The sequence below is a fragment of the Nannobrachium achirus genome (assembly GCF_963921795.1).
Source record: "Nannobrachium achirus genome assembly, chromosome: 2".
In the NCBI taxonomy this organism is placed as follows: domain Eukaryota; kingdom Metazoa; phylum Chordata; class Actinopteri; order Myctophiformes; family Myctophidae; genus Nannobrachium; species Nannobrachium achirus.
This window is the reverse complement of record NC_137811.1, coordinates 54,581,121-54,603,983: the sequence shown is the minus strand read 5'-3', so window position 1 is coordinate 54,603,983 and position 22,863 is coordinate 54,581,121. Positions and strand designations below refer to the sequence as shown.

Sequence of the window (22,863 nt, the reverse complement as noted above, 5' to 3'; positions counted from 1 at the left end):
ATGGATGTTGTTGTGGTTTACGGTTTAGTCTCCACTTTTAGGTTTATTAGTTTATTTTCGTGTGCAATTTGGGTTGTTGGGAAACAATTAGTTTATTTCCTAGCTATTGGTATTCACAAGCACCATTGAACTTTGTTGTAGCCACGTCTTGGCCGTTTAAAACATTAAGCAATATTTATTACCAATGAATTGAGATACTATCTATTTTTCTATTATTTAATGAGAAACCAGCAAGGCGGTGTTTTCTGGGCTCTGTGAGGAACTACTACTCCCATGATGCCTTGCTTCATAATGAACGCTGACCGGATGTTGATATCTGGTGAACAACATAACAGAACGTAGAATAGAATGTGGCTTTCATGGTAGAAACATCTGAAATGGAAAGGAGACAGTTTGATTACAATTACGCATATGATGGAAGTTTACCGTGAGTTCAACGTGCTTTGTTTTTTTCGGCAATTTTAGTTAAACGTCGCAAGCGAAAGCTAAGCCAAAGCAGTCATCTCAATGCGATGCGTTTTGACAGCTCGGCTGTGTAGCAATAGCCAGCTAGCATCGGCTAACTGACAGTACAGTACAGTGCAGTGCAGGGCAGGCAGGCAGTAATGTATTCGGGTGATAAGCTCCAAGAGTCCGCTCACTTTTCTGCAGATAGCAGACAGTAGGTGAATGTTGTTTTCCCTCTGTGTTGCTCGCTTGTGTTACATGTAGGCTTGTGTTGATGTTTGCTGCTAATGCCAATTGATCTGTTTGGAGACTGTTAGGGCACCAATCCAGCTTGTTGAATAGCTTTATGGGCCCACGGAGAGAGGTGGATGGTATTTGACAGGAAACATATTGGGGACAGCACCATAGCATCCGCGTTCTAAGTCAGGGGTCTTCAACGTTTTCAGGCCAGGGACCCCTTAGTTGAGAGAGAGATGAAGCAGGGACCCTCGATCACAACCTTATCATAGATTCTATTCCATATACTGTAGTTACTAGTTTCATTGTTTGACCGCACAATCGTCAGTGTATTTTGGATTCATATTAATTTGTGTTTTCTGATATTTAACCACTTGAACCGTCAATACAATACACTTGACCTTTCACTCTGTGCTTAGTCTGCTCTTATCCCCCTCTACACCAAACCTCTTTGCCAAAAATAGCCGATCTAGCTTGTAGATCTGCTATTTTTGGCTAAAGTTCTCAGAATATGAACGCTAGGGTTCAAGTGGTTAATATAAAAAATGTTTCTATCACTCAAAGATTTGGAGGACCCCCTGTAGTAACTCTGAGGACCCCCTAGGGGTCCCGGACCCCCTGTTGAAGACCCATGATATAAGTGGTTAGTTTAGACCTAGCTGCTAGACTATATGCAACTCTTGCTGCTAAAAGGAAGAGTTAAAAAACGAAAACAAATGCTTTATATCATGCTGTCAATATGATTGGAACTTGACAGCTTGGGCCTGGAGTCCAAGTGTATTTCCTGTCACCTACTGTACTGATATTCACAATCAGGAAAGAAACCTGGACCTTTTTAGAATGTATTATTTATGTAGAGTGTTAATTGATTATTGATTAAAAGGAACATAGCCTTGGATCAAGACTATCTTAGAAGTATTTTATTGAGACTTGATTAAAAAAAACACATCTATTATGATAGTCTTGATCCAAGTCTAAAAGGAACAAACACACAGACCAGCAGTCAGCCTAATATATTCAGAAGGTACAGTAGTAACCTCAGGATCTGTAATCATCTCTGGTATGAGTTCTAATAATTATGCTGTGTCTTTACCAATGTTCTTGGCCTTTGCTTTTATGTACAGTAAGTCAATTAACTAATTGGGCTGTACTGTAACGTTGTTGTCTCTAAAAGCTCTGTGTGTTGACGTTCGCTGTCTGTAATTTGACTTGTACAACAATTGGTTGATTTTGATGCTGAACATCTGGTTTGGTTAATGTACTCATCTTTAGGGCTGGCACGATTATGTCATTTCACATGACGATTAATTGTCACACAGATAATTGCCATTAATGATTTAATTGTGTTTTTTTGTCATTGAACACTTGAACATAACAACAAAAATTACATTTCCGTTGGCTTTGAAGTCGCAGAGCTCAGATATTACGAATAACCTAAATATACAAAGAAATGGGGCGCCTGCTGGCCTGGTGGTCAAGGCGCATAGCCGCATACCACATACTAGGCTATGATGCCTGCTGGCGTCGCCGGTTCGATTCCCGACCGGACGACCTTTGCCACATGTCATTCCCCATCTCTCTCCTCATTTCCTGTCAGTTTACTGTCCTATCGAATAAAGGCATAAACCCCCCCCCCCCCCCCCCCCCCAAAAAAAAAAAAGAAATATACAAAGAAATGGCTGACATATTAATAATACTGAAAATAGCCGATCTACAAGCTCACAACGCGTCGCATCACCACGAGTTGTGAGATTGTTGATCGGCTATTTCCTCTATTATTGAAAATAAGCTATCCATTTTCAACATGGAAACGATTATGACGATCATGCTAAATAGATAATAATTTTGACTGGCCTACTCGTCTACAGTGTGTTGTCAACATCAGGATTGGTCCTCAATAGAGATGCATGCTTTCCCAACCCGAGCAAGATAGCTGTTGGTGACAGGAGTAGTCGCCATGGTGACTGTAGCTTTTGTCCTATGAAAAAGTTTTGTTCTAGTACAAAAGCTTTTTTGTTCCAATGTGAAGTGCAGCAAACTGAGCAAAGTGATGCAATTGGGGTGAAAAAGGCAAACAAACTAAAAACGTTATTCAAGCATGTCATATATTATCTGTCAGAACTTTTGGAATAGACTAAGCAACAATGACTGAAAATATGAAGCATAGCTGCTCATTGTGGTTTAAAGGAATGTTTGTTCATTGTGACTGGACCAGCCCAATATAAATGAAATGATAGGCATGCTGTACATTACAAGTTACCATGGTTAGTATAGCGATAGCCTAGATAGGTGGTGATTTAATTTCACAGGTAGGCCTGTCACAATTATTACATAATCGTCTAATCGCAATTATTTGACATAATTGCAATTATTTTGTCATAATCGTTTCCCTGTTGAAAAATAGTTAAAAACATTTTAAAAAATTGTGGAAATAGCAGATCTACAAGCTCACAACGCGTCGCGATGCACCGTGTTGGGAGCTTGTTGATCGGCTATTTCCCCTATCAAAGTTCTTTTTTAAGTATAAAGTTGTCAAATGTGTCAGTGATTTCTTTGTATAATGAGGTTATGCGTCATATCTGCCATGTGCAACTTCAAAGCCTACAAGCCAAACAGAAATGTAATTGTCAACTACAAAATCACAATTAAATCGTTAATCGCAATTATTTGAGTGACAGTTAATTGTCATGTAAAATGTCATAACCGTGACAGCCCTATTCACAGGTTAACTATTAAACTAGATCTCTGTTTTGTAAAGCGTACTGGTTGATAATTCAAGGATTTAGCTGTAGTTTTGTTTGGCGTTAGCAACACCAAGCAGGAGTCAGACTCTGAAGCTGTCTTGCTGTTCTCACTCCTGGCTATGTTTGTCTCTCTCTAACCTACAGGTCATGCATGCAGCTGAGTCTCTAGCCTGCGCTTTGTAGAACCCCGACCCTTGAGCCAGTGTGATCAAGTTGCGGGTCGGCTGCTCTCTTCCTCCCCACCCTTCCCCTCCCCTCCACCCCCCCTCCCTCCCCTCCATCCTTTCCCTCCTGCCCCCCCTCCCCATCCCCACAGTTCCCTATGCTAACCCTCCTGAGCATGTTTTACTATATCTGTCTGCGGCGCCGCTCCAGGAGCGGGACGCGCGGAGAGGCTCTGAACAGTCGGCGGGCCGTGGAGTCCGGTCAGCGGACGGCCCTGCCGGTCAGCGTGGAGGTGACGCAGTATGCCAAGGAGGTCCTGGACTTCAGCTCGCACTACGGCAGCGAGAACAGCATGTCCTACACCATGTGGAACCTGGCCGGCGTGCCCAACGTCTACCCCAGCTCCGGGGACTTCACCCAGACGGCGGTGTTCAGGGCCTACGGGACGTGGTGGGAGCAGTGCGCCAGCGCCCCGCCGCCCTTCCGCCGGACACCAAAAAGCTTCCACAGCCAGGACTACATCGAGCTGGCCTTCGAGGAGCCCGTCTATCCAACGGCGGTGGAGGTGCTGGAGACCTACTACCCCGGGGCCATCGTCCAGATCCTGGCCTGCTCCCTCAACCCCTTCTCCCAGAACCCTCCCACTGACGTCAGGTAAAGGCAGAACATTCTCTCTGATTCCCGAACAATCCCCATTTTTGGGGCCACAGACCCCATTAGGCTTGTCACCAGAACCGATACTTCGGTACCAACTCGATGCCAAATGTGACGGTACGGTACGGTACTGACTTTTCTACAAGTACGGTAGTACCGAAGTACCGTTGGTACCGAGACGCCAGATCTGGCCGCTTCTTTTGTGTTATTTTTGGGCTGTAAATGAGCGGTTATCTGGCAACCCTCACAGCAGGCAGTCGGAGACACGCGCACAACCCTTACAGCAGGGTCTGATGCTGTGATAACGTTACGTGGACTACCACGCTTCAAGGAGAAAAACAACAACATGCAACATGGCGGCGGCACACGCATCTGCATCGCGTCGTCTCCAACAAGCAGCGACAGCTGCCCTCCCCTCCATAGTTGAGAAGAAAAACTAACCAAAAGTCGCGTATAGTACTTCGCATTCGAGGATGAGCAGGGATTAATAGTTGATCGTCAAAAACGGCCCGCCGCCCGTAACCGTTTCCAGACGAAAGGGGGGGGGGAACACATCCAACTAGCGAAACATCTAAAAGACCGACATCCAGACTTGTACAAAGAATTCAAGGTGAGTGCATTTGAATTCACGTGTTATCATTGTTGCCCATATCTAATAACGTTACTATGGTGAGCCCACACAGTAAATGAGCTGCCTGGCAAAGTAACGTTAACGTTGTGTCCAGCCTCGTCACGGAGAGCAGCCCCCGTCTGTCCCGCATAAAGTTACATAAAGTTGCCAGGCAGCTCATGCACTGAATCGCCCAACGTAACGTTAAACAACGCTAGAATAATACATACGTTATTCTTTGTTTGAGAAGGCTGGCATTGATGTTTGGCCAATGTTCTTCTAGACTTTTTTTTTTTACGCTAGGATTGTGTGTGTGTGTGTGTGTGTGTGTGTGTGTGTGTGTGTGTGCGTGTGTGTGTGCGTGCGTGCGTGCGGTTGTAATGGGCTATGATTTGTAATAAATATCACTAAAAAGGGTTTCACCACGTCATTAAATGACTGCTTGCACTGCATGCATGTGTGTGTGTGTGTGTGTGTGTGTGTGTGTGTGTGTGTGTGTGTGTGTGTGTGTGTGTGTGTGTGTGTGTGTGTGTGTGTGTGTGTGTGTGTGTGTGTGTGTGTGTGTGTGTTTGTGTGTTTGTGTTATTACAGCCTATGCTGTTTTCATATTGTTGCTGTAGTCAGTCACTTAGCTACACCTACTAACTGAAATCTCAATGTTCTTTTCACAGTATCAGCCAGAGGAGACTTTGACAGGGAGGACAGGCCAGAGCAAAGCCAGCAGCAGCAACACACACACAGCCAACACTTTGATTTTATTAATGATACATTTTTTAAGGCTACATACACATTATTTTATTTTAATCATTTAAAGCTACGTGCAACTTCTGTTTAAGCATACAGTATTGTTGTTTGTTGTTCACTTCTAATAAAGGAGTGTATGTTGAACTACATGGGGTTTATTTTATTTTTTTATCGTGGTATCGAAATGGTATCGAGAATCGTGGAATTTCAATGGTATTGGTACCGACTACTAGATTTCTGGTATCGTGACATCCCTAGACCCCATTGTCATGGGTTTTTACTCGTGAGTAATTGTACCTTATTTTTTCAACCGTTTCTACAAAAATCATTTTTATTGCGTTCAGAGAAGGTCAGAAGACGCTGCATTATGATGATGATCCAAGCGGGAACGCCCGCATCAACCGCCGTCCGTCTGCAAGGCGCTGAAGTCTGGAATGAAAGAGAAGTATGTTAGAGTGGTGCAGGACATGTACGTGTATGAGAGTGGTAGGACTTTGGCAAGGCGAGCTATGGGTGAGACAGAGGAGTTCAAGGTGGAAGTGGGTCTGCATCAAGGATCAGCTCTGAGGCTGACAGATGAGGTCAGACAGGAATCTCCATGGGCCATGATGTTTGCAGATGACATTGTGATCTGTAATGAGAGCATGGAGCAGAGAGGAAAATGTAGAGAGGTGTAAAGGAGAGGAATGAAGGTTAGTAAGACTGTGTGTGAATGAGAGGAACCCAAGTGGAACAGTGAGGTTACTGGAAGTAGATAAAAGTAGGTAAAGAAGGTGGAGGATTTTAAGTACTTGGGGTCAACATTCCAGAGCAATGGAGAGTGTGGAAAAGAGGTGAAGAAACGTGTGCAAGCAGGTTGAAACGGCTGGAGAAAAGTGTGTAAGGAAAGTATCAACAAGAATGAAAGGACAGGTGTACAAGATGGTTGTGAGACCAGCTATGTATGGTTTAGAGCAGGGGTTTTCAAAGTGGGTGACGGGGCACCCTGGGGTGCCGTGACGGCAGTCCAGGGGTGCCGCGAGATAATTTTATAATATTTGGAATTCATTAGGACACTTGAAAAAATATTTAGTATCAACTTGAAGTACAAAGTTATTTTCAGTCAGTTCTAACCAAAATGGCTATTATAAGTTTTCCTCGCTACATAATCACTAAAATATCGTCATTGTCGGGCAGAAACCTTGTATCTCCAAGTTTCAAATGTGTATGTCTTTTGGTAAAGCAAATCCCTGCTTCATCATACAAGACTCTCGCACAAAACTAGTGAAAACAGCCGATCTACAAGCACTTGTAGATCTGCTGTTTTCACTAGTTTTAGTACATTTTGTAGATGATAAATACAAAACGAACGGTTTTGGACATACAAGGTTTCCACCCGCCAACGACGATATGCTATAAATATAAGGTGCTGTGAGTGAAAATTACAATGTAGGGGTGCCTCGGATTAAAGAAATATTTATGGGGTGCCCTGAGACAAAAAGGTTTGGGAACCCCTGGTTTAGAGACAGTCACACTGAGGAAGCAGAGCTGGAGTTAGAAGAGTCTAAAATGTTGAGGCTCTTTCTTTCTGGGAGTAACAAGGAGGATAGGATCAGGGACGAGTACATCAGAAGGACAGCGCATGTTAGATGTTTTGGACAGGGGCGTCACACCAAATTCTGGGCCCTCCTGGGTACAAGGATTCACTGCGGGCCCCCCATGAATGTTAATTATTGAAAAATAGCAGATATACAAGCTCACAGCGCGGCACTCGGGTGCCGCGCTGTGAGCTTGTAGATCTGCTATTTTTGAAAAATCTTGAAAATGTGTGCAAGAAACCTATGTCAAGGACCCCCAAGATGATATATATTTGGCCACGGACCCCGATCTCAAAATATTTAGTTCCAGGGACCCCCCAGAAGCAAAATTTGAGTTAGAAATGTTCGCTTAAAAAATACATATATTCAAAGATTTTCACACATTTTCACAAGTTTTCAAAAATAGCAGATCTACAAGCTTGCAGTGCGGCACTGGGTGCCGCGCTGTGAGCTTGTATATCTGCTATTTTTCAATAGATAAAGTTATTAGGGCCCCTCCACCTTGGGCCCCAGTAACTCAGTACCACTTTCCTACCCCTTGTGACGGTTTTGGAGATAACACCAAAGAGGCCAGACGGAGATAGTTGGGACATGTGAGTATATTGATAGAAGGATGCTGAGGTTGGAACTGCCAGGCAGGAGGCCTAGAGGAAGACCAAAGAGGACATGAAGGTAGTTGATGTGAGAGAAGGGTAGGGAGGCGTGCACGTTTTTGCCAACGAACCTAAGCACAACGGTGGGGGCGCAGGGGGCTGCAAGGGAAAGGAACGCTTGTTTTCGGTGATGCTGACGAAGGCGTGCCGGCTTAGTTTTATTTTTATTTTTTACATTTGGTCCCGGGGAGACACCAATGTATTCTTCTGGCTGAAAAAGTAGCTGAGCACATCTTTTTGGCAAAGACTAAAAATCCCACAACAAGGTGCTCTTTAGTGCAATTTGGTGACATTGTATTGGCTAATGCATAATGCCTTCATCATCAGTCACCCTGATGAAGGTTGTGTGCCGCGACATGTACTGTAGGTGCACTATTTCTCATTCTTGCCTATGCATTAGCCAATACAGAGAGTAAAGGCTTTTACATTTTTACACAAGAGTGCCTTGGTCTTTCCCTTTTTTGCAATGTATATTTTGGCTCTTGAGATTAAAAGTGTGGGAATGCCTGTCTAAATTATGCTGCTTAAATCAGCATGACAACTACCCCCATTCCCCACTCCCAAAACATATTAAATCTTCTTGAGAGGGGAAAAAAGTTTGAGTTCAATAATGCTTCAATAATGTTCAATATGAATAATTCAATATGCTACAAGGCACTGATGACGTTTCGGTGATGCTAACATGTTCTATTTTTAAATGAAATTTCAATTCTTCTTATTTATTTTTTATGCCCATGGTTTTGTAGGATTTGCATGTTTGCTGTGTTTGGTTTTTTTCAGTTTATCTTATTGTACTTTTATCTTTTATAATTTATGAAATACTTACACAATTATGTCCTTGTCTCTTTCAACATGGTTTTGTGCATTATTGGTATTGGTACTCTACTGTATGTGGACTATTTTAAAGAATCAATGTTCTTCTTTCTCCTTTATTGTTTGTTGTTGTATGATTGCTTGTATTGTATGGTTTCTGAACTGATGGTCTGACTGTTTCAAGTCCACAGACTCCACCTGTCTTGCTCTAATCTGTATCAATACTGTGGAATTGTGCTCTGCAAACACACCTAGACCTAGACCTTTGTAGCACCACCCTTAGAAAGTTATAATCCTTTCGCACCATTAGGGGAAACAAATGGTTCTCAACTCGTTCCAACTAAATACCTCCACTGCTGGCAAACGGCTGTGATCTGATCACATCAACTGTCTTGATAACCTACTGTTGATTTCATCGAGTTAAACTCCAGTATGATGAAAAATGTTTGTTGACTACCTTTTTTTCACTGAAGAAAACTAAATGAAAACTAAATAAATACCAAGCTATGGTGACTACAACTATGACTAAATACATCCACAATGTTGTCAACAAATACAAACTAGACAAAAATGTTAGGGAGGGACTAGTGGAGAAGACATCCAGTAGAACTAAAAGACAAGTCATTTTATGTTTGGTTGTGCTCGGGTGTTGCGCTCTGAAAATAGCAGCTCACAACGTGTCGCAGTTTGACGCGTTGTGAGCTTGTAGAACGGATATTTTCAGCATGCAACCAAGTGTAAAATCTGCCATTACAACGCCATCCAAGATATATTTTAGTCAACAAAATCAACTGTAGATAGAAAAATAAAACATTTCAGATGACTAAAATATGACTAAATCTAAATGGAATTTATTTCAAAAGACTATGACTAAATGAAAATGTCCTGTCAAAATCAACACTGTGATAACGCCTTTCTCTCTCTGTGTCCAGGTGGGAGGTGCTGTGGTCCGGGGAGCCCACCAAGGTCCTGACCCCTCAGGCCCGCCAGTTCTCCCCCAGCATCAAGCAGCTCAGCTTCCCCACCAACCTGCTGCGGCTGGAGGTCAACAGCTCCCTGCTCCAGTACTACACGGAGCTGGACGCCGTCCTCCTGCGCGGCGTGAGGGAGAGGCCCATCCTGGCCCTCTACAAGATGCCCCTGATCGACATGAACGACAGCGACAGCGAGGACGAGCTGTCCGACCTGGCAGGCCCCTTCAGACAGGGAGCCAACACAGGCAATGGCTACTTTGACAAACTCCCCTACGAGGTGATTAGTATAAGTCAGAATAGTACATTTATAAACTCGGCACAAAAAAGAAAGGAAACTTGACTTCGGTCCATTATACCTCCCCTTTAATAATATCAATTTGTATTGTGTTTTATATCGTTTTTATCGTTGATTTGTCACCTTTACCGAGATACAGCTTGTAAGCATGGGGCATTCGAGGCATGAGCTACACAGCCAAACGTGTGGGTAGCGCCAACCAAAGTTTTGCCAAAATGGCTAGCAATATTGTTCTGCTGGCATTTACTCTCGTTTTGGGGTTCCCTGACAATGATATCAAACACAATACAAATTGGTATTATTAAAGGGGAGATATAATGGACCGAATTCAAGTTTCCTTTCTTTTGGTGCTGAGTTTATCTAGATTATTATATCCAGTATCTAACAGTGATGGTGTATCTCTCTCTCTCTCACTCACTCACTCACTCACTCACTCACTCACTCACACACACACACACACACACACACACACACACACACACACACACACACACACACACACACACACACACACACACACACACTGGCTCAAGCCCGTTCTGATATTTGAGCTTGTATTCGCGAACAGAGTAATTTTCATGCCTTGGAGACGTATCGTGTCGTCTGAGACGGGTTTTAAAAAACACCAGTGGTTTCTGCAGATATTGTTTTTTCTTATCTCCTGTCCAAACCGCTGCCATCAACAGCACTCTTCACAACCGCTGCATGTGTGTTTGTTTCAGAAACACAATATAGCTATTATCTGTCAGCTGATACCTGGTTGGAGTGCCGTGCATTGTTTATTCACTGTTAGTGCGCGCACACACGCATGCACACACACACACACACACACACACACACACACACACACACACACACACACACACACACACACACACACACACACACACACACACACACACGCACACACGCGCACACACACACACACACAGTCATCCCCTCTCTGATGGTCTGAGAGAGGTGCACAATGCACAAACAAGCCAACTCACTGCCACGGCGATTGTAAGATCAGTGCTTAGTGTTCCAGATAACCACTTCCCCTGTTATTTAGACCTGCCTGAAAGCATGCTCACAACAACTCACGGTAACCTTTCCCTTCTCCTCACCTTGTTTTGTCTTCCCTTGTCTCCTCTTCTGTCTTTTATCTCCCCTTTTATCCTCTCCTCCCTTCCACCTTCTTTTCCACCTTCTGTCGTCCTCTTCAACTGTCCTTTCCTCTCCTCCCCTGTGTCTCACCCCCCCCCCCCCCTGGCCTGTCCACAGCTGATCCAGCTGATACTGAGCCACCTGTCCCTTCCAGACCTGTGTCGCCTGGCCCAGAGCTGTAAGCTGCTCTACCAGCACTGCTGTGACCCGCTGCAGTACACCCAGCTCAGTCTGCAGCCCTACTGGGCCCGGCTGAGTGACGCGTCCCTGGGACACCTGCAGGGCCGCTGCACCCTCCTCCAGAGGCTCAACCTGTCCTGGACCGGGAACCGAGGGGCTCTCACCTTTTCCGGTTTCAGCAGGTCAGAGGCCTTGTCATAGTACCGCTCGCCCCATTGCCAAGGAGAGGGTCTAAAGAAAGTTAGATACTGTACACCAGGGGTTTTCAAAGTGGGTGACGGGGCACCCTGGGGTGCCGTGATGGAAGTCCAGGGGTGCCTCAGAATAATTTGATGATATTTGGAATTCAGCAATATCACTGCATCAATATCACTTCACTAAGTGGAGACCTGATTTTGCACTGTAGATGAGTTATTTCTCCAGCCGATCATTTTTGGTGAACCCTCCCCCCAGAATAGAGATGCTGGTTTTCAAGTGCTTAAACGTCAAGTATAAAGTTATTTTCAGTCAGTTCTGATGGAAACGGATATTTCTCTGTGACCTAGCCTACCGTATCTCAGTTGGAAAGATGTACATATTTGTGCCGCTTATGTAAGATTCTAAAAAATAATATGAGACTATGGGCCCTATTATGATCCAGGTCTTATGCCTTAACTTCTTTACCTTTTTTTCACTATTTTGAAAAATATGTTTAAATACTTCAAATGCTGATCTACATCTGCACGTTGTGAACATGCAGATCAGCTATTTGAAATATTTAAAAAACAAAAACAAAATAGTAGAAAAAGGCAAAGAAGTTAAGGCATAAGACCTGGATCATAATAGGGCCCTATATGTCTTATTTTTATTTATTTTTTTAAGATTTGTTTTTGGGCTTTTATGCCTTTATTAGATAGTACAGTAGACTGACAGGAAACAGGGGGAGAGATGGGGAGAGACATGCGGCAAAGGTTGTCCGGATCGGGAATCGAACCGGCGACGCCGCCAGGCATCAATGCCTATATGGTATGCGCATAGACCAGTAGGCCACCGGGCGCCCATATATGTCTTAGTTTTGTGTGACATGTTGCATGATTTAATTTATTTGGTGATAAAAGGAAAGAGCACAACATCAGCACCTCCACAACATAATAACAAACACAGTATCACAGAGGACAAGGCAATAAAGCCCTGAGGCCTAAAGCATTAACTAATTTGCCAAAAAACAAAGGTTTCTGCCTAACAGCGAAAATATTATGCTGTCATGTAAGGTCATGGAGTCCTCCAGTGCTTCACGTCTCTCTCTCTCTCTCGCTGTAGTTTCATGAAGGCGTGTGGCCTGAGCCTGGTGTGTCTGGAGCTGTCATGCTGTCACTTCCTGTCGGAGGCGTGTCTGGAGGTCATCGCCCAAGCCTGCCCTGGGCTGCAGGAGCTCAACCTGTCCTCCTGTGACCGCCTCCACCCGCAGGCCTTCACCCACATCTCCAAACTAACGCGCCTCCGCAGGCTGGTCCTCTACCGCACCAAGATAGAGGTACTGGCGACATTATGGTCAACACTGTGTTTTCCCACCTGGACCTTTTGTGTACATCTCTGTGGTGAGAGCAGAGTAAAGCCCCGATCTGTATAGGCCTGTCACAATTAGGACATAATCGTCTAATCGTAATTATTTGACATAATCACAATTATTTTGTCATAATCGTCATAAAAGGTTAATATTTTTTCAAACATTTTCAAAATAGTGGAAATAGCAGATATACAAACTCACAACACACATTGTGAGTTTGTAGATCGGCTATTTCCACTATCAATGTTATTTTTTAAATATAAATTTGTCAAATATGTCAGTCAGTCATTTCTTTGTATATTTAGGTTATGTGTCATCTGCCATGTGCAACTTCAAAGCCTACAAGACAAATAGAAATGTAATTATCAACGACAAAAACACAATTAAATCGTTAATCGGAATTATTTGAGTGACAATGAATCGTCATGTAAAATGTCATAATCGTGACAGCCCTACTGATTTATACTTGTCGCACGACGATGTCACTCATCAAAAACAGTCAATGGTACAAGATCACAACGTGTCACGATTGCGACGCCTTGTGAGCTTGTAGGTCTGCTATTTTCCCTCCCCTGGTACATTCCATGGTTGTTTCCACTCGGTGTGTGAATGTAACTCACAATGTTGTAAAGCTCTTTGGAGGAAGGCACTTTGGAAATACAGACCATATACCGTTAGAATTCGAGGGTGAACATTTGTAGGAATTGACGTATATGCTGCTTTTTCTAAACAAAAGAGTTACCTTTGTTTACTTTCTAAATTCTAACGTTTGCTACTCTTAAAGAGGAACAGTCACAACAGTCTGTTTCTTTAATAGCTTAAAGTATTGCTTCATGCCTGAGCTTAGAAGAAAATCATGTTTTGTAAAATCAAAGCCCTGTCCATGAAAAAGGTCATTTGGGGAATAGAGTATGTCTTGGGAATAGAGTTTGATGGAAAGGTGAAAGGATCATAATTCATCTCCTATAGACGTCGTGCGCGTGGGGTTGGCATGCTTAACGTAAAGGCTGAGTAGTACACCAGATAACTCATGTGAACCCTGGAAGGTACGTGTTGCGGGCTGGGTGAGGCTAATTCTTTGTTGCCATCATTTGTCAGCCCGGCAGGGTCCTACAAGACGCATAGCTGTTTCACGTTGAGACCTGCCCCGTCTTATTCGATGCACCTCAGCTTTTTTCCTCTCGCCTTTTGTCACATTTTGACGCTCTCCGGTGGCAGCTGGCCCAGCTAGTGGTGTGGCAGAGGGCGGTGGGGGGGTGTAGTGTTTCTGCGGTGAGGCCGGGGCGCAGACTTCAGGTTGTTTACTGAAACAGAAACAGAGCAGGCTGTGTCTGTCTAACACCTTAACTGTCATTACCCTGTCACTGCTCTAATTAAATAGCCCTCTCGTAGGAGAAAGGCATTTATAAAGATGCCAGCAAGAGACCGCAAAAACACACGCGCACACACACACATTCTCTCACACACACACACGCATTAAGCGGCTTTCACAGAGGAGCGTGTTATGTCTAACACTTTCTCCTGCCACCGAGTTACACGTACCGGCGGTTTGATGTTGAATCCTGGTATCTGTATCTGAAGAGCTCCCTCCCTGCCCCTCGCCGTGCTTGACTCTCGTGAAGAGGCGTACACACATCGTGATGTGCTGGATCACATTACACTGATGCTGTTGAGTGGTTTGCATTTGTGTTCCAGACAGAAGGCGGCAAATCAGTTAAAGAGGTATATTCAAGGACATGACGAGACTAGAGCTATTGTCACTGTCGAGCGGAAACCTTGTATGTCCAAAACCATTCCCTTCTTATTTACATGTTTTCAAGCGTACAATTGTGAAAATAGCTGATCCACAAGCTCGCGGTGTGTTGCATCGTAAAACGTGTGCTTGTAGATCAGCTATTTTCACTACATTTGCGCGACATTGTTGTATGTCGAAGTAGGGCATTCATTTACAAAAAAACATAGAGTTGAAATATGGAGGTGGGAGGTTTTTGCCTGACAGCAACAACACACTGTCTGTACAGTGACTTCACATTGAGAGATTAGGCTGACCTTTTTTTTTTCCTCCTTCCTTGTATTCTTTCCTTTGTTTTGGCAGGACACCACAATTGATTTTAGTGAAGATTCCAGTTTTTCCAGCTTTTTCTGTTATCCTGTCACAGTCACACCAACCTCATTCTTACACAGTAAAATCCTACGGTAGGCGTGTTAACCCATTTAGGCCTAGTAATTATTGAATGCTTTAACCAGTGAAAAATAGCAGATATACAAGCTCACAGCGCGGCACCGAGTGCCGCGCTGCGAGCTTGTAGATCTGTTATTTTTGGAAAAAGTCGTGAAAATCTGTGCAAATCTTTGATGTGTATTTTCAAAGCGAACGTTTGTAACTCAGATTTTGCTTCTGGGGGGTCCCTGGAACTAGATATTTTGAGATGGGGGTCCGTGGCCAAATACATATCATTTTGGGGGTCCTTCACATGAAAAGGTTTGAGAACCACTGACATAGTAGTCTCTCAAGAACTGACTAACTGAGCTCCAGTTAAGTGAAATGGGCCTTTTCTTTGACGATGGCTGGCCAGATTGCTGTCATTGAAACATAGGTTTTTTCAAAAAAATCTTAGAAGGATTCAAAAGACACTTATAGAATCGGGTCAAAATTCTAATTTTCACGATTTTTCAAAAATAGCAGATCTACAAGTTCGCAGCGCGGCACTCGGTGCCGCGCTGTGAGCTTGTATATCTGCTATTTTTCAATAGTTAAAGCATAAAATAACGATACACAAAATGTGTACCCGTTCTAAATAGGTTAATTTAACTCAGAGTCTTAGAGATTTAACTCTGAGTTACAAACGGATAACTTGACCCTATAGGATTCTACTGTGTACACGAACCCTGTCTCCAGATGAACGGAAATGGGATCAATTTAAAAATAGTTTTATATAGAATGTTTGCTCGCTTAATTAAATCTCATCTAAATCTCGGCACCTGTCTCGATGTCCCTGCAGCAAACGGCAGTCCTGAGCATCCTGGCCTTCTGTTTAGAGCTGAGACACCTCAACCTAGGGAGCTGTGTGAGGGTGAGATGACGCGCACACACACACACACACACACACACACACACACACACACACACGCGCGCGCATGACTCACACGCACGCATGGACGCATGCACACTCAGAGACTAGGGCTGGCCAAAGCTATCCAGAGGTTCAGAACGTCCATTAAACTGTGGTTCACAAGCATCACTTTATACAGATTCTCTCCGTAACAACAGCCAGTTATACATGGTAAATAGTTCTGACTTGGCCAGCCTTATATGTTATTCTGATATTGGTGCCGTTTAGTGTGACAGAATGAAATGTGCTTTGTTTTCACCAACCCAGGAAGATTGTATTTGCAGTCTGCCAGCTGCACATCTTTCCATGTGGCACAGCCTGTTGTTGCAGATACACTAGTCCTAAGGATGCCAAAGACCATAATGGTGTGGCGAGAATTCATTTGCACTTTCATCTTGCGCTAATAACGACAAAAAATATGAAAATAGGCCATGCCAAATAAAGTTGGCATACCATTATACCATTGGGCAGTTTGGATTTATATTGCTCATTTGAAGGAAGTGAACTGTATCGAACTGTATCAATCTGCATTGATATACTATGTTTTTGCTAAGCATATGCTTTTCGCAAAAGAACATTCAATGCTTTCTCTTTTGGCTACACCTAACATACAAGAGTTCTTTGTTATTCAGTGTTTCATCTGCTTGATTTGCTCAACCACTCTTCACTCACCCGTCCCACCCGTCCCACCCATCCATATTGACACTGACTGTTGTGTTGTCATTTCATGATCATTTGAGCCTATATGACACCCTGACTGAACCTCCGCAGATTGACGACTATGATGTTGTGGCCAGTATGCTGAGTGCTCGCTGTCGCTCACTGCGTTCCTTGGACCTGTGGCGCTGCAGGAACCTCACAGAGCGAGGCCTAGCTGAGCTGGCCTCTGGCTGCAGGTAGGCCCCACCAAGTCAGGACACGTGCCCAATAGGGCATTCACCAAATATTCGAATATCAAAGTCACTATTCAACGTTGTTCACCAAAGTCGAATATTCGCTTATTATTATTATTATTTTTTTTTATTGTTTTCTCTTTAAAAAATATATAGTTTATAAAGCTTGGCTAGATAGGAAGTCATAAGAATGAGTTGTCAATGCCCCTGGTGGATGAATTTGTTAATGCTCTATACCAGGGGTTCTCAAACCTTTTTAGGCCGTGACCCCCAAAATAAACATATTTGAACAGGGGACCCCCACCCTGACAAGCACTTGGAATTGTAGGTATTACATTTAATGTGACTCGGTTCCGCAGATAAATATTGTGAAAATAGCAGATCTACATTGCGAGGCGTTGTGAGCATGTAGATCTGCTATTTTCACAATGTTCGCCTCTTGCTTACTTAATATTTGACAGTTTGGCCATTTTGGCCAGTCCTGTACAATATTCGACTATTCGAATACTTTGAGGTCGAATAATTCGATTACTAAAAATCACTATTCATGAATGCCCTAGTGCCCACTCACATACAGTATATACAGTACTACTATAGGGATTGGACGCTAAGCGATATTATCGTTTATCGTGATAAAAAAACACTCACGATAATCATATCGCGGAGATTTCATTTATCGTGATATCGTCCTCTGTCATGCACTGGGATCAATTCACCTTTTATTTGCCGAGCTGCATTTCCGGTACCACTTAAACCCTCTATAATTTGTAAAAGGTACTTTTTGTTCACTCTCTATCAAATGTCTTTGCCAAAAATAGCCGATCTACAAGCTCACAACGCGTAGTGGAGTTAGAGTGTGCCAAGGTTGGCCTTAGGCTAAATGCCAAGAAAACTGAGGTTATCACCTATAACTTACCGGAACACCCACCTCTGACAACAACAGGAGGCGCTGTGTTGAAGGAAGTCAAGGACTTCAAGTACCTGGGCGCATGGGTCAACTCAACCGAGAAAGATCTTAAAGTGAGGAAGGCACTTGCATGGAAGGCCCTGAACGGCATGAACAGTGTATGGAACTCCAACCTCCCCCGCCAAATCAAACTCAGCTTCTTCTTTCCAACGGTAGAGTCTGTTCTCCTATATGGCAGTGAATGCTGGACCCTGAAGCCAACCCTGCAGAAGTCTCTAGACGGGTGCTACACCAGAATGTTGCGTGCAGTACTTAACATCAGCAAGAGTGCACATGTTACCAACAAGAGCCTGTATGAGGGAATACCAAGGGTGAGCGAAGAACATTGTGCCAGAAGAATGAGACTAGCAGGACACTGCCAAAGACATCAGGAGCTTCCTGCCAGCAAACTGGTGCTGTGGGAACCAACACATGGGCACCGGTCACGAAGACGTCCCACAATAACATACGTTGATGTACTCAAGAAAGACGTAGGAGCACAAAGCACCAACGAGCTGGCCAGATGTATGGAGAACCGGGATGACTGGAAGCCACGATGGAAGGCTCGTCTGAGGACGACCTAGAGAGCAGCTGACCAGTTTGTGCACGCTGAACTATTGCCACAACCGATCCTGCCGTGTAAGGATGCTGTGATAGAATTCATAGCTGAGGAAACATTGGAGTTTACTCAGTCACAGAGAATTCAAAACACAGAGCGAAAGTCAGCTAGTGTGACCTTTGACGGCTCACAGTATTCCTTTGAGCTTAAGCAGTAAGTATTTGCACCAATCTGGGAACCCATTTGTTGAAAAAGTTTATTTTCCTCCCTTCGTTTTTGCCTCTGGGGGCACCACCTTCTTTTTTGTTTGTGTAGAAACAGGAACTCTGTGTGGCTCCTCCCCTTTCTTAGTCCACTTCCTCCCGGGTGCTTGTTTGTTCCTACTAACAATTACATTAGCCTATATATATTTATTACCCGGCTTGGTTGAATGCTTGATTCTGATTGATCAAGCGCTGAAATCAGCGGTGAATTATAAGCGTATAATGACCGCTCTGCTCTATAATTCACCGCCGCTAATCAAAAGGCTCAGAGCACCTGCTGCACTCAGGCTACGCTGTGTGAATTTAGTACCGTATCCAATATGTCAGCCATGTAAACAAGAATGTTTTTCAAAACATTTGAGGCGAGAAATAGACGACGTAGTATCAGAAAATGGATTTTGTTTGATCAGCACTTGTTTTCCAAGGCGAACGTGTTACACTTGTGGAATACTTTCAGTCGTCTGTAAACAAGGAAATAACTTTGTTTGTTTTTAGTTTTGAGTCAAATTATTAATTTTATTTATCAATTTAACCCATTTAGACTGAGAACGCATTATTACACATTATTGTGCTTTAACTATTGAAAAATAGCAGATATACAAGCTCACAGCTCACAGAGCTTGTAGATCTGCTATTTTTGAAAAATCGTGAAAATGTACGATAATGTAATGATTTGAAATGAATATTTCAAATCGTAAGGTTTTTTGGAAAAACCTATATGTTTCTATATCAGTGGTGCTCAAACCTTTTCATGTGAAGGTCCCCCAAAATTATATGTGTTTGGCCACGGACCCCCATTTCAAAATATTTAGTTTCAGGGACCCCCCAGAAGCAAAATTGAGTTACAATTGTTCGCTTACAAAATACATTTTATTCAAAGATTTGCACACATTTTCACAACTTTTCAAAAATAGCAGATCTACAAGCTCGCAGCGCACTGTGAGCTTGTATACTGTAGCTGCTATTTTTCAATAGCAAAAGTATAAAATAATGAAGGCCCCTCCACCTTGGGTCCTAGTAACTCAGTCCCACTTTTCCCCTCCTTGTGACACCCCTATCTCTGTGTTGTCCAGGATGCTGGAGGAGCTGGACCTGGGCTGGTGTCCCACGCTGCAGAGCAGCTCCGGATGCTTCCAGCACCTGGCGCGCAACCTGCCGCGCCTGCGCAAGCTCTTCCTCACTGCCAACCGCACCGTCTGCGACTCGGACGTGGAGGAGCTGGCTGCCAACTGCTCCTCACTGCAGCACCTTGACATCCTGGGTAGGGAGAAAGGTTCCCTTATCTTCACATACATGTGTATACACATCATCATATGGATATCCTAGTTACACCTCTGCTCATTTCATTCACTAAGATGTTGAATGGTAAATGGTCTGCATTAGGGATGGGACGATAAGTGATATTATCGTTTATCGTGATAAAAAACACTCGCGATAATCGTATCGCGGAGATTTAATTTATCGTGATATCGTCCTCCGTCATGCACTGGGATCAATTCACCTTTTATTTGCTGAGCTGCATTTCCGGTACCACTTAAACCCTCTATAATTGGTAAAAGGTACTTATAATATACATACTTGATACAGTCTTTTTTTCACTCACTATCAAATGTCTTTGCCAAAAAATAGCCGATCTACAAGCTCACAACGCGTCGCGTTTGCAACGCGTTGTGAGCTTGTAGATCTGCAATTTTTTGGCAGATGTTCCGCCCCAGGATAATGGATTTTGATTATCGCGATAATATCATAAATCGCGATTTCTTTTGTCACAATAATCGTGATATCAAATTTTCATATCGTCCCATCCCTAAGTTACACCTCTGTTCATTTCATTCAAGATTTAGAATGGCAAATGGTCTGCATTTCTGTAATACCTTTTTCTAAAGTGCTATAAAATGTACATTACATTCTCTCTCTCACACACACACACGCGTGCGCGCACACACACACACACACACACACACACACACACACTAGAGGATGACACAGGAGTGGATTTTCACTCCTGTCCCGTCCCACTCCCGCAGACAAATTCCTGTCCCATCCCAATCCTGGGACTGGTAAACAAATAAATCCCGTCCTGTCCCACTCCTGTACAATGACTCCTGGTCCCATCCCGCTCCTGGTCAAAATCACTCCCGTTCACATCCCGCTCCCGAAAAAAAAAAAAAAAAGAAGAAATCGCACAGATGTTTATCTATTTTGATCCATATTATATTTGATATCATGTTTATTATTATATAATGTATAATTTTATAATGTTCGCAGTTCAAAGACCTCACTTTCCTGTGCAATTTATTTCTGCGATTTGATGAACTGGTCTGGAATGATTTCCGCTCCTGCCCACTCCTGTTGATTTTCATTCCTGTCCCGTCCCGATCCTGGCATTAATACAAATTTGACTCCTGTCCTGCGGGAATACCACGGGACCCACGGGACCCACGGGAATTCCTGTCAAATGTCATCCTCTAACACACACACACACACACACACACACACACACACACACACACACACACACACACACACACACACACACACCTGTAGTTACTGTCGGGGGAGTTCAGTGTCTTGCTCAAGGACACTTCACAATCCAGTCAGTAATTCAAACATAATCGGGGTTGTCCTTTGTCTTATCAATTCTGTGCTGTTTATTTCAGTGGTTGGAACTCAAATAAGACAATTCTCTTCTTGAAAATGTCAGTGTTTAACCACTTATAAACTCTTTAATTATAGATCTGCCATTTTCATCACATGTTTGCCTATTAGTATTATCACATACTGTACCCATATCATAGGGATGCTAGGATTCAAGTGGTTATTTATGTCCGTGGTTCTCAGACCTTTTAAGTTGAAGGACCGTGGGTACGTGTACACAAGGGGTACGTGAGGGGTACTGCAGGGGGTACAGGAGAAAATGGGAATATGTATTTTACTGTTATGGGTAATGACAAAACATTGACAGTCTGTGGGTGAACCTACTCACCTGTAAATTGTTAAATAGAATTCCATCAATACCTTGACTAGTACAACTGTTATTGATTAGAAAGCAATGTTTATTTGCCATTATGCTGTTTTATCTCGAACAATGGCATTATTGGCTTGGGAACTGGACTTTTGATGTCCATTTTCTAAGCAAAATTATGTAGTCAGGGGAAGGGTGTGCTTCAGAAATCAGTATATAGTAAATACAGCAAACCAAAAGGTTTGAGAACCACTGCTGTCGGTAATACATCTTTGTTCAAGAGTATCGAACAACGTGAGTTTTTTTGTGTGTGTAATTAACCCATTTAGAACGGGTACACATTATAGTGTATCATTATTTTATTCTTTAACTATTGAAAAACAGCAGATATACAAGCTCACAGCTGCTTGTAGATCTGCTATTTTTGAAAAACCTTGAAAATTAGAATTTTGACCCGATTCTATAAGTGTCTTTTGAACCCTTCTAAGGTTTTTTGAAAAACCTATGTTTCTATGTCAGCAATCTGGCCAGCCATCGTCAAAGAAAAGCTTCTTTTCACTTAACTGGAGCTCAGTTCGTCTGTTCTTGAGAGACTACTATGTCAGTGGTTCGCAAACCTTTTCATGTGAAGGACCCCCAAAATGATATGTATGTGGCCACGGACCCCCATCTCAAAATATCTAGTTCCAGGGACCACCCAGAAGCAAAATTTGCGTTCCAAACGTTTGCTTTAAAAAAATACATCCATTCAAATATTCACACAAATTTATACAACTTTTTTCAAAAATAGCAGATCTACAAGCTTGCAGCGCTGCACTCGGTGCCGCGCTGTGAGCTTGTATATCTGCTATTTTTCACTGGTTAAAGCATTCAATAATTCAAGGCCCTAAATGGGTTAAGTATTTATCTGTGCCATGATGCTGTTCTCCTGTGTGACCTAACAGGTACGCGCATGGTGAGCGCTGCCTCGCTGAAGAAGCTCCTCCAGTCGTGTCCGCGGCTGCTGCTGCTGGACGTGTCCTTCTGCTCCCAGATCGACACGCGCGTCGTCCAGGAGCTCTCTGGACTCTTCCCCAAGGTCAACATCAAGAAGAGCTTCACCCAGTGACCCTCGCCCTCAGGTCCTTGCACACCGGCGGCAGCGTTTAGTGTTGGTGCGGTTCATTCGCATGCGTTTTTAACACTGGCGTGTCGTGAATATATCGGCAAAAGAACGCGAATGTTCCACAGCGATAAAGCGACGTTCATTTCTTTTCGATATTTCTTTTTTTAAACATAGCAAAGTTTTCCACCTCGATTTAGGGGCTGTGTTTCTCAAACTTTCAAATTTCAAGGAATC

General features: G+C 43.4%; 1 protein-coding gene across 1 annotated transcript; it reads left to right on the top strand.

The window, feature by feature from the left end:
* The first annotated feature begins 330 nt into the window (after positions 1-330).
* Positions 331-22,860, top strand: fbxl4 (F-box and leucine-rich repeat protein 4). The gene is made up of 9 exons (XM_080754220.1): positions 331-427; positions 3,573-4,247; positions 9,577-9,895; positions 11,177-11,421; positions 12,539-12,752; positions 15,788-15,859; positions 16,670-16,794; positions 19,633-19,820; positions 22,469-22,860. Exons 2-9 carry the CDS (start codon positions 3,751-3,753, stop codon positions 22,630-22,632), a joined length of 1,824 nt encoding a protein of 607 aa, XP_080610346.1. The 5' UTR covers positions 331-427; positions 3,573-3,750; the 3' UTR covers positions 22,633-22,860.
* The last annotated feature ends 3 nt before the right edge of the window (positions 22,861-22,863 follow it).

Excerpts from the sequence above, each read along its gene's own strand:
- fbxl4 (XM_080754220.1), top strand. The coding sequence starts at position 3,751 with ATGCTAACCCTCCTGAGCATGTTTTACTATATCTGTCTGCGGCGCCGC. Across the intron at positions 9,896-11,176 it reads TTGACAAACTCCCCTACGAG|CTGATCCAGCTGATACTGAG; the intron begins GTGATTAGTATA and ends GCCTGTCCACAG. Across the intron at positions 15,860-16,669 it reads ACCTAGGGAGCTGTGTGAGG|ATTGACGACTATGATGTTGT; the intron begins GTGAGATGACGC and ends GAACCTCCGCAG.